General features: G+C 42.9%; 1 protein-coding gene across 1 annotated transcript; it reads right to left on the bottom strand.

Annotated features, from left to right (window-relative positions):
• Nucleotides 1–2,596: 2,596 nt before the first annotated feature.
• Nucleotides 2,597–10,284, bottom strand: fosl2 (FOS like 2, AP-1 transcription factor subunit). The gene is made up of 4 exons (XM_082516148.1): nt 9,579–10,284; nt 6,958–7,212; nt 6,678–6,785; nt 2,597–5,259 (listed from the first exon to the last, which is right to left on the bottom strand). The coding sequence occupies exons 1-4, from the start codon at nt 9,705–9,707 to the stop codon at nt 4,717–4,719; spliced, it is 1,035 nt and encodes a 344-aa protein (XP_082372274.1). The 5' UTR covers nt 9,708–10,284; the 3' UTR covers nt 2,597–4,716.
• Nucleotides 10,285–11,890: the final 1,606 nt, after the last annotated feature.

Consider the following 11,890-nt stretch of genomic DNA (forward strand, 5'->3'; position numbering starts at 1 on the left):
TGGTGGACCCAAGAGCAGGATTCACAGAGGCAAACGTAACTCAAAAACACTCGGCTTTATTCCTGGATTGCAGAAAAAACAGAAAACTAGCTAAACTGAGAATACAAATAAACTAAACAGGCAGGTAAGCTGGCAGACGTAACACAGAGTGTAGAATGAGGGACGACGGAATGATGAGCAGGGGAAGATGCAGACGCTAAATACAAGAGGTGAAATGGACCAAGAAGAAATAGCTGGGAGACATGGCTGACACTGATCACACAGACGAGATGGGGAGCACGCAAAACTGAATACACTGAAATAAGACAAAGACCTTCAAAGTAAAACAGGAAATGCAACACACATGCAGAGACACAGACTCAGAGACACAGGCTTTACACAGAGACCCGACTGAACTGGAACAGAGGGAGTACAGAACCAAAACCTCACAAAACACTGAGTCATCAGACTCGGAACCATGACAATTTGCTAAAAAAAAACAAAACAGATGAAACAGGGAAAATGTCAAAAATACATTTAATTAAATTTCTTTTTAAATTTTCTATAGATATCACAATAACATCCTTACTAATAAAAAGAAGGAAAAAAGAAAAACTATTAAATTAGTACATTTATGAATGTGAAATGCTGGAATTAATCAGATTATGTTCACATGAAAGGTATAAATGTTAGAGTTTACAGTTAAATAAATATGTACATGTATCAACAAATTCTTTTAATCAGCTACCAGGCTACGTTTTAGGAATATATAAAGATGATAGTGTACATTCTACCTCTGTTGTGTGAAGTAAAACTGACTTCTGGGAACAGACAATGGTGATCCCAACTGATACCTGTGTAATCCATCCTATATCACTGTCATGCAAATATGAAAAAGTCATAAATGGTAAATGGTAAATGGCCTGTATTTATATAGTGCTTTACTAGTCCCTAAGGATCCCAACGCGCTTTACATATCCAGTCATCCACCCATTCACACACACATTCACACACTGGTGATGGCAAGCTACATTGATGCCAACTGAGGTTTTTCACGTGGCATCACATATGCACAATGCCTGCACGTGTCCCTCATGCAATCTCATCTCAGTTACGCCATTAGTAACGCCGTTACTTGTAACGCCGTTACTTGTAACGCCGTTATTCGCATCACTGAACTCCACACAGAAAGGCCCCGTCCAGGTGGTGGAATCAAACTCAGGACCTTCTTGCTGTGAGGCAATCGCCACACCACCCATTGGGCCCACAAGTTTGTCCTCCTGAAGAAAACCATCAATATGACTGAATGACGATGATGATGATGCCAATTTCATCTGTAATATTTTATGGTCCACAGATTTTAAACCCAACTTCTTCCACTTCCATGTCAACGTTTTGTTGTAATTCCCACATTTGACCACTTGGGGGCTGCAAATACTCATGTTTGGATTTAAAACACAGTTTTTCATAAAAGGACAAATATTTTAAGAGATGTTCAAAGTGCAGTGTGCCTGATATTCAAGGCAAACTAATTAAGAGGTGAATTTTAAATCATTATCATGCTATCATTATCCATGATAGTAAAGTCATTTTATATTATACCCATTTAGTGACTGTTGGCTTTAAAATATACATAAAAGATAAGATAACTCTTTATTGTCATTGCACAGTCATACATAGTACAACAGTACAATGAAATTGGCACTACGCAAAAAATAACACAACACAACACAACAAAAGTAATAATAAATAAATAATATTGCATGTGTGCTTTATGCTAAAGCCTGCAGAATGTCAGTTTATCCTGTGCTTTGACAGATCTTAAGATGATTATGCACACTTTCACATGTTTTAAATTATTAAGTGAACACAGAATCAGCTGATGATTCTCTACACCTCATAGGCAAAATACCTGTCAGTGCATTTTGGAACATTTCTAATGCCATGTGTACTAAACCACCCTCTAAGTAGGCTGGGCTGTCATTTTGGTGAGTGAAGTTCTGGTATTTTATTGGGCTATTAGCACTAATTAGAAGATGTCTGTTTCTGTGCATTGCACCTATACAGTTTATGTATCCCAAACTAAGATGATGGCAAACTTGACCCTAGTCCAAAGCTGTCAGGGGTTTCTTTTGTACTGACTGGAAGGTTAGTTTAAGCTGAATGTGCAATAATTTCATTTGATGGATGTATTTTTCATTTGGATCTCTCAACCTTATGTTCACTCCCCAACGTGCCACTCAGTCACCAGACTTTGAGATCTTTTGCACTAGTAGATAATATGTTCTTTTAGCACAATGGGCCGCTTTCTGATGCCATACTCTGGTGAAGAGATGACACGAGAAGTTGTCTTCTTTATATATGACTCAAATATATTCTTAAAATATATTCTGTGAACAATTTTGAACATAACACCTTCACCGAAAATTTAATACCCATTTATATTTACGATGCTCTTGAATTCCTTTTGTGTTGCTTTTCACTTGACAGTTCATCCAAGTATAAATGTAAAAAAAATATTTTGGTTTAGTTCAAACAGAATAATTAATGCAGTAATATTAATTGTCTGAAATGCATTTTTTAAAAACCCAAAACAATAAAGGACAAAAACTCAAGGTGAAAATTATTATTTTTTTATTATCATCATTCTTTTAAATTAACAAACACTGCTATACATATTGCTGTTTTTTATTAATTTTGAATCATTTTAAACAGTTAAAGCATTTGGAAAAGAAGTAATAGTAAAACAGAGGACAGAGACAGTTGATGACATGTACAGTAGAAGATCTACAGTCAATGGCTTTCCTATGTGTGTCGAGGGGCTCCAGAATATTTCAACATACAGACATGGTGATGTTTTTGGTTATCATTCCACCTTCTCATGCAGGATAACAACCAGCCACAGTAAATCAACCATTACCGAGCCTTTCCAAACAAGTAGCAGCAGCTTGTATTGAATTGAAAAGTCTGTTTTCTGCAACCAGCGCAACAAAACTCTCCCAACCATATCCCTTATTCTTCTCATAGCAAAAAGGTTTGCGATGGCACCTTCCTTTTACCCCTGACGTTGATAGTCATTAGGAATGTCTGAAGTAAACGAAAAAAATAAAAGAAAAAAGTCTCAGATATCGCTGTTGTGTCCTTCTCAGTGCATTAAACCCTCAACCCTTTAAGTTACACACATAAAAATAAAGACAAAGAAGTGTCATAGGTGTCCACTCTTTCATGTCAGGCCAGCTGTTGAGAGAGTCTTCGTATCCCTTCCTTATTCTCGTAAAGTGAACCACATCTGGCCCTCGTTTTAAGCCACTACGTTTCTAACCGAGTACCTCGATGTTGTATTCATGCACCCATAAATCACCACATCTGAGTTGAATTTAAACATCATTTCTTTACTAAAAGTGACAGATTTACAAACACAGTATAAACAGGGTTGACATCATTGGCAGCTGGCGACAGTCTAGACCACAGTGGCTTTTTCAAATTTAAGCAAAATCCCTCCTTTTCAGACAAAGACGGACGAATTACAAGATTACACGCGTCATAAAAATCTTTTTTTTTTTCCCCCGGCTTTTCTGAAACCTGACCAGAGTTGGAAAAAGGTAAGCGCTTTGTTTAGAGGATGAACGGCACAAAGAAGCCGAGGAGGGTTTCGTTCAAACTCTTCGACCGAAAAGACGAACCTCTCTTGAAGCGACGGAGTTTAGTAAAGTACCACCTCTGCAACACTTTGGCTAGACCAATCAGCAGCCAGCAGTCCTGCAACGCTCTTCACAACTGGGTTCTACTACACATGAGAGATATCCCTGACATCAATGTAAATCACATACACTTTGTCAAAAACAGGTTGTAAAGTTCAGGTACAGAATCACTGAGGAAAAGCACACCAATACTACTGTAAAGTCAAGCCACTATGGCAAAATAGAAAGTAGAGAGTAGGAACTAGTCGTTGATTGAAAGTTGGCTCGTATCCTTTGCAACACTGAGGAGTGCTCGGGTCACCCTGCGGACGACCGCTTTGCTTTTCTACAGGCAGATTAAAGGAGAGGACAATGTCTTAACAAAACACTGTAAAATTTAATCAGCACAGGTCATAAATACAATTAAAGAGATGGAAAGAACATCAGGAATGTGCACACACTCTTTTCCTGAATCGAGTTCTGAAAGGACAAATCGAAGTGGGAAAAGAGATGAGAGGAAGTCTTTGCTCATTGTCTCTTTCTCCCCTTCCAGTAGAAAGCTGACCTCGTTTAGTGATTTATTTATTGATTCGTCTTGGCAGAGTGCAAGTGTCGGACACATGGCTTTTTGAACATTTTCAAAAATATATATATATATATTAAGAACGCGCTCTCTTGCTGTAATCACATCAACCAACGGCTGCCAAATGCAGGCATGTCTTTCTTCAGAATTGTCTGCCCAGTAAACGTTGACACTCTGGAGTTGAAATGGTGAAGGGATGATGCTTTTCAGAGTCGGTGCACACACTTTGACGAATAAAAAAAAATTTTTTTTACACTGAAGCAGAACGAGAAGAAACACGCAGCGTAGCCCTTGTGGGTCTCCCTCTAAAGGGGGGAAACGGCTCACATGGTCAGCTTGGTCTGGACTTTTCAGTGTGCTCTTGCGTCTTTAAAGACACCGGAGGGAGGGTGGGGACGAGGGCGCGCAGTCGATCCTTGTGTTTGCTTTCAGCCACAGTGTTTGTTTCTCAGCCGCGCCGAGACGAGCCCTCGCTCAGAGGGCCAGGAGGGTCGGTGAGTTGAGGGAGTCTGAGGACTGGTCGCCGCTGCTGCTGCTGCGCCGGTGGGCCTTGGAGCAGGATTCAGAAGAGGGCGAGGGGCTTTCGGGCTCCACCATGTTGGGGTAGGTGAATATGAGGTTTGGAGCATTTGGTGTGGCAGCCGGAGTAGATGCTGCCACCACTGGAGTGTTCAGGCTGTCTCCATCTGGGCTGTACATCCCGCCACCGATGCTGCTGCTTCCCAGACAAATGGGCTTGATGATTGAGCGCTGAAGCTTGCCCATATTTTCGTCCCTGTCCTCGGGCTCCTGCTTCACCACCACTTGATTCATCTGAGCCCGTGTGCCCATGTTGGTGCGCATGGTGAGTGGGAGCGGATTACACTGCTGCCCGGATGGCTGGTGGCGCTCGTCGATGGGCAGCTTGCACACGGGATTGTGGGCAACAAGCATGAACTCCAGCTTGTCTTTCTCCTTCTGCAGGGTCTCGATCTCTTTCTGCAGGTCTGCCTTCTCCTCCTCCAGCTTCTCGGTTTCCTGTTGAATATGAAGTAAAGTTTAGAACTACCACTTGCATTTTGCCTTAATTGGACAGTGGAAATACAGAGACAATAAATACATAGGAACTTCATCCCTGTTATCACCAAGCCACCAAAGAGTGGTAGACGATTTGTTTAAACTTAATAAAAACATGATGCAACATCTTACTAATGAACATGAGGTGATAAAAATCATCTTCAGCACTTGTGAAGTATGTAATATGAAGTTTCCAGACTGTACGTGTGGTTCTCTGAGAAGCCAAAAGAGGGCACTGTCTGTTTGCTTCAGTTTTCCCAAGCGCCACAATTTTATTAAACCCAGAAATTTGTCATGAACCATTTGGACTAACAACATGTAATCTCGAAGCCTTCTGCTTGAATTTGAGCGCCACATAATGACTGTGCCTTGTTTGTGTCTCAGAGAAATGAGATCCGCATCAAACAGTGTGTCATTAACGTGAGACACAAAAGACACAAATCCACACCATAAAGGCTTTCATCGGCTGTGAGACATGAGACATAAAGATAAGCGGACATGCTGTCTGAGAACTTTGACTCATGGGCAAAGGTATGAGGAAGTGGTACGCGAAGAGCCAAGAGAGGAGGCGCACAGCGAGACTCTTAAAGTGATAGTATCAGTTATTCAGAGAGTTCGAACACTCCAACTTAATGTCACTGAAAAGCAACACTCCTAGGTTTCTATTTTTTAAAGCAGGTGTATGAATAATGCAGTTTAATTTTTGTTTTTCCTTGAAGCATTGGCTGTGACTGTATGACTGTGTGTGTGTGTGCGCGCGCATGCTGTATACCCCTATGTGGAATTGTGAGACAAGCAATTTGCCCCTTTTACAAAATGTCCTGCATTCATGGAGACAGCTGCCTGCAGCAAATTCCATTCCTGGGTTCTTTTTTTTAAGGCCTGACAAGCTCAACCTCACTGTAATTTGGGTAATTAGTCCATTTAGATGCCGTTACTGTCTGCCAGGCAGCACTGTGAGACAGCCCTACCTCTGTCTACAGCTGGCCGAGACAAAAAGCTTTTCATTGCCTGTCATCTCTTCACTCAGACCTTGCACTCAGAGACGCAGCGAGAGTCAAACCAGTAATGTGAGGTTGTAAATTTAGGTGTGGACTTCAATCACTCATCAAGAATCTGGAGTCCTGCCAGGCCTCTAAACAAGTGCACCGTGTTCTCTGTGTATGCAAATATGTTTCTGTTTCCTTTTTGTTTTTCTACAAAATATTAAAGATGAAAAAGTTTACAGAAAAAACAAAACAAAACAGGAAGCACGGGGCTTTACTGGCTAATGGTTCTCACCACAAGATGTTGCAGCACTTAGATTTGTGGTATTTTTCTATGAAGACAAAAACAAGAACATTTTGATGGTGATCTCCTGGCGCAGGTCTTCTACTCACCCCTTGCAGCATCTCGGTGAGCTCCCGCCGACGGTTACGGCACTTTGCCGCTGCTAACTTATTCCTCTCACGCCTCACCCTCCTCTTCTCCTCTTCCTCTGGGGTCAGCTAAGGGCGAGAAAAGAAAGAGCATGAAAGGTAGAATGAGGTATTTGACAGACACACACACAATCAATACGAAGCGAAGAGCATAAATAGGAGCTCTGTGTGAGCAGAAAAGCAATCAAAGAGATTTTTTTTGTTTGTTTGTTTTTTACAGTGGTTAGCTTTGGCTCGTTACCTGTTCATCCCTCTTGCGTCCTCTCCTGGTGTCCCCGATAGAGCGGATGACCCCAGGCCGAGCCAGTGGGTTGTGCGCAAGCAGACTGGGACCATTGGTCAGGTGATGGCCATATGGGTGGGAGCGGGAGTACGGGTTGGACATAGAGGTGATGACAGTGGGCTGCACCATCCACTGCAGGTCTTGGCTTGTCGTGATTGCATTGATTGTGGGAATAAAGGCACTGTTGGAGCCGGGCATGTCAACCCTGTACTTCTGGAAAGAGAAGGGAAAAGATGGTGAAAAAGGATGCATGATGAAGATAAAAGTCTCCAGAAGAGGATAGATTTATTTCCTAATGTGCTGCTTCTGATCTATTCCAGAAGCATCTCTGCTGTGCTTAGAGTACCATCACAGAGATGCACGCACCACCACCCACCGTCATCAGAGTCACACATTTTTCCACATTTCAAGCTTATAGTGGTGATTCAGTCCACATAGGCGAAACACTGTATGTAACCCCTGGAGTGAAACAGTGACACATGCAGTGATTCATGTGGGAAAGCCCAAGGTGTCCACTGCATCTCATTTTTACTACAATGAGACATAACAGTGCACTAGAGAGCCATTTCACGTCTTCTTAAGTTCACTTTTGATTTGACGGGGCAGATGGGAAATGTAAAATTATATTTTTAATGGAATAAACTTTATTAAATTTATTTCACAGAAGATTTTTTTTTTTTTTAAAGAAACATGCAATCAGGGGGGAATAGTGGAAAAAAAACAAAAACAAAACAAAACATGCAGTCACTGCTTTGTGAGAACATCTCAAGATATAATGTGTTCCAGAATGGTAGATTTTTGTTCAGACTGTCATACAGACAAACATTTTACATATCGTGCCTATATACATTTGTGCATCAAGGTCTTGTACAAACATTGTCAACACGAGAAGTGATGTTAGATCATTGTTTCTGGTATCAAAAAGGAGGACTGCCAGCCCGTGTGCGTAAATTACGCACGTCCCCACATCCCCGTTATTCCCGACTTTCCGTCGGATATCCCGGCAGTCTCTTGCAACTTTGTTTATCTGGTGAGTCATTGTGTATTGCATTTGTCGAGCACATGTGAAACGCGGTCAGTTCCAGTAAGGGGGGAAGCAGACAGCTGTAACAAGCCAGGCATATTATCCAGAATTATGCGAGTGGAATTTTTGGGCCAGATTAGCTTCAGAATAAGAGCACTGGAATTTACAATACATATAAACCAGGAAATGAATAACTGCCTACAAAGGACATTCAGTGGAATCATGACATTAGAGCCAAACAAGTCCGATTAAAATGATACTGGTCTTACAAAAACACGCGGGGGGAGGGGGTCGTTTACATATGTCTCCATAAACTAGCGAAGAGTTCATGTTCCAACCCTGTAATGGGAAACAGGCAGCCAGCGTGTGATTACAGGGAACCAGAGCAATGATACACGCTGTCCAAAAGTCTTTTACCGTAATGTTGCGTGAGCCCGAGGAGGCTTTTCCACAGAATTGCACGGCAGAGGGTGTGGGGGTAAACAACATGCCTGTTCCCGGATTTATATCCTCATATTTTTGAGATACCGCGTCTTCACGGCATTACACTGTCACACCTCTACTGTATCTAAAGTCTCACTCAGACTATGTAAAAACGTACCCTTATGAGATTTTGGTGTTTTAGATGCATCTCTACAATTACTACCGTGAACACAACGAGGAAGAACGGGCTTTTGATTGCCCTGCGCTCCCAGTCAGAGCGCGTTTCCAGCTGGAGAAAACGTGCCATGTGCAGCCCGAGACCCGCCTGATCGAATTAGACTCTGATTCCATGTGGAATAATAACATGTGGTCACTTAAACGGAACTTAGATAAATTCTGCAGCAATACATATGGAATATTGAAACACCTCACAGCCCAACACGAAATGCCTGTTGCATCCACTATGAGCTTCATCTCTAGCTAGGTTATCATTACCACAGCATGAAAAGTGTAAAAAGCTCAGGTGTGCATTTGCTTTACACGCATTCGTCTCTGTGAGACAATTCGCAAAGAACCCAGAAATGTTCGTTTTACAAACGCACAGGGAATTTGGCAGAAAGAAAGGCGAAATTAACATCTGTAAATCACAGACTCGGATTTATTCCAGTGTGCCAAATTTTCCTGCAACAGGGCACAAACCACGTATGTGTCTTTTTTTTTTTTTGTAAATTGTTGGCATAAGACAATTGTACCATAAATTTACGCAAACTCGCGCATTGTCGCCAGCTGCGGTGCGCACTAATGGAGAAATGTAACATTAGACAAAATAATCAGTGTCTAAATATTATAAAAGCAAAATCATTGTAATATTATTAGACTGCACCTATGCACAGATTGACTACTGCCCCTGTTGAGTCACTGATTCGAACCGTGTTACTGGGTTCATTCGGATTTGTGTCTCCAGGCGACCCGGAAAATTCCTGTTTAAATTCAGTTAATGGCTGGAAGTAGCAACACGATGGAATAATTTTCTAAAAATCGGACTTTGCACAAGAACGAACTGACACTTTCATGTTATCCAGAATGCATTCATTAATAGATTAATCTGCAGCCAGTCCTTTCCTTCTGTTACCTGGTAGCTTGAGGTAGAGATCGGACTTCCGATCGTGCTGCTGCCGCTTGTGAAGGACTCTGGCTGGGCCGGAGAGGTGCTGCTGCCGCGGGACGAGGTGTCGTAGTTCCCGGAGTAGTCCTGGTACATGATCCAGGAAAGAGGAAGATTTCAGTGCACTGTTTGAGCTCTGAGAGCCTTTTTTTTTTAAATCCCCGATGCAAAAAAGGCACCAACAGGAAAAAAAAATCCTCTGATTCGAGAAGTCGTTAATTTCCAAAGCAGGAGAAAAAAACAAAAGTGCAATTTTGCTCCTGTAAACTGACCTAAAACATTTTACTGATAATACAAATCGTTTTTTTCTTGTGTATTATCCCTGCTTGTAGAGTCTATTTCTTGTTGTTTTTTTCCTGGAGCCGCAGGTAGACCTACACTACGCTGCAAAAGATCCTCTCAGGTGCGCAAACTTCAGCTTAAAGTCAGCAGCACACCTTCAGCAGTCAGATCCAGCAGCGACAATCAAACATGTAGTTAGAGTGACTCACACAGATTAACATTCGCTTTAAAGCCTATTGCCTCTCTACTCTTCTCAATATTTTCCGTCGCCTTGCCAGCTACACTCCTCTGAGCTCTCTTTGCTGCTCACGGAACACTTCGAACTTTTTTTTTTCTTTTCCTTTTTACCACACTTCCTAGAGATGACTCACTTCAATGGCACTATGAAGAACTGCAACGGCTTTTCAACACCAACGAAAGAGCCTACGTCACGCATGGGGCGTTGCGACTTCAGCAGGGAGGGGTTGTCTCTGCAAAAGGCAGTGAAAAAGAAAAGATCCGTTAGCACCATCCTGCGCTCTGCGGACAGCAGGGAGAAAACCGAAAAGCTGGGATTCGGTAAAAGTGGTCCAGAACATGTGTGGAGGGGTTTATTTTTTGTTACGGACGTCAGTGCTGCCGCGGAGTTCACTATTTGTCTGACTTGCTTGGGTCCATTGACGCATGTTTCCTAAAATGGGCAGTTGCGTCAGCGAGCGCGTGTGGGTTTCCTTGGTAAAGGAAGCGTCAGACACTGGAGGGATTCCCTCCCCTCGCGCGCTGTGGTCCGGACTCGGAGCTCACAGCTCGCCGGTCCAGGTTCGGCCACCCGGCAGTGATGAAAACCCAACACATTAAAGCTTAGAAACTTAGAACTAAAGCGACTCTGCACGGATACGCGTGCACCCGCACACACCGGGAGCGAGTGCTGCGCAGTAAAAGCATTTATTAAAAGTTTCTCAGCTTCAAAATGAAATCCATATCTGTAGCTGTGCACAGCCTGAAAATTCGATAAATCAAATAAAGACAGAGAGGAGGGGGGTGTCATGGTGGGTGTAACTATTTCATGTCCACCAGCTTTCATTTGCTGCTCATATACACACTCGGCGATTGGACACGCGGCGTTTCTGCACAATTAAACCTTTGTGCGCTTTGGCGCCGCCGCATTGTGCCTAATTTGGAGAGAGGTGGCACACAACACGGACGGTCAGATTAATGTGGCCCGCCGGTTAGTGCAGCACGGCGGCTTCAAAGGAATCTCGGTGAAATGTGGGCTAATTGTAATTCGGACGCACCTCATAAACAAGGGCGCAGCGCCCAGAATGTGACACGTTACACGATATAAAATGGCGCATTAAGTCTAATCCCATCTGCCACGGTTCCTATTTTAATCTGCATCACCATAACTGCTGGTGCCGCGCGCGTCTTTGCCAGAAAGCCTCGCTCCCATCAGAAAGTTTGAACCGGGGGAAGTTGCGCTGAGGGAAAAATAATCTGCGGGGGGTTTCTGGGGTGACCAGTCAGCCGCCCGTTGCCTCACTTTGTTCGCTTGCTCATAACGTGAAGACGTCAGTTACACATACAGGTACTGCAGCTCTCCTATATGTCACCCTTTCCAGAGTTACTGGGTGTCATTCATTTTCGCCCCGTTACCTTTTGACCTGCGCACTGATCTGTGACGCCCTGCCTGTCGTGCGTTTTAGTTTCCCGAAGATGTTGAGTAATTCTGTATCTGAATGATACTAATTAATGGTTAATCTTTTGAACGCAGCGGTGTTGCTAAGCGACGCGTTTTCTGCTAAATAGCTAAAGGGTGGGTAATCTAATCTGCCATCCCATAATTAATGCCGTAATATCATTTGAGACGCACCCATGGGCGTCAATTTGGGAGAAGCACGATGTGGCACTGTGACAACCTTTATATGGGTCCAAGTTTGATCTTTGAGGATCATGACACACGCAACAGTCAGTCAGCCAGACGCTGCTGCTCCAGTTTGTCTTCAGTTTCTTGGAGTTAA

The sequence above is a fragment of the Aulonocara stuartgranti genome, assembly GCF_965226115.1.
Source record: "Aulonocara stuartgranti genome assembly, chromosome: 19".
Lineage (NCBI taxonomy): Eukaryota > Metazoa > Chordata > Actinopteri > Cichliformes > Cichlidae > Aulonocara > Aulonocara stuartgranti.

Excerpts from the sequence above, each read along its gene's own strand:
- fosl2 (XM_082516148.1), bottom strand. The coding sequence starts at position 9,707 with ATGTACCAGGACTACTCCGGGAACTACGACACCTCGTCCCGCGGCAGC. Across the intron at positions 6,786-6,957 it reads GACGCAAGAGGGATGAACAG|CTGACCCCAGAGGAAGAGGA; the intron begins GTAACGAGCCAA and ends TCTCGCCCTTAG. Across the intron at positions 5,260-6,677 it reads TCACCGAGATGCTGCAAGGG|GAAACCGAGAAGCTGGAGGA; the intron begins GTGAGTAGAAGA and ends CATATTCAACAG.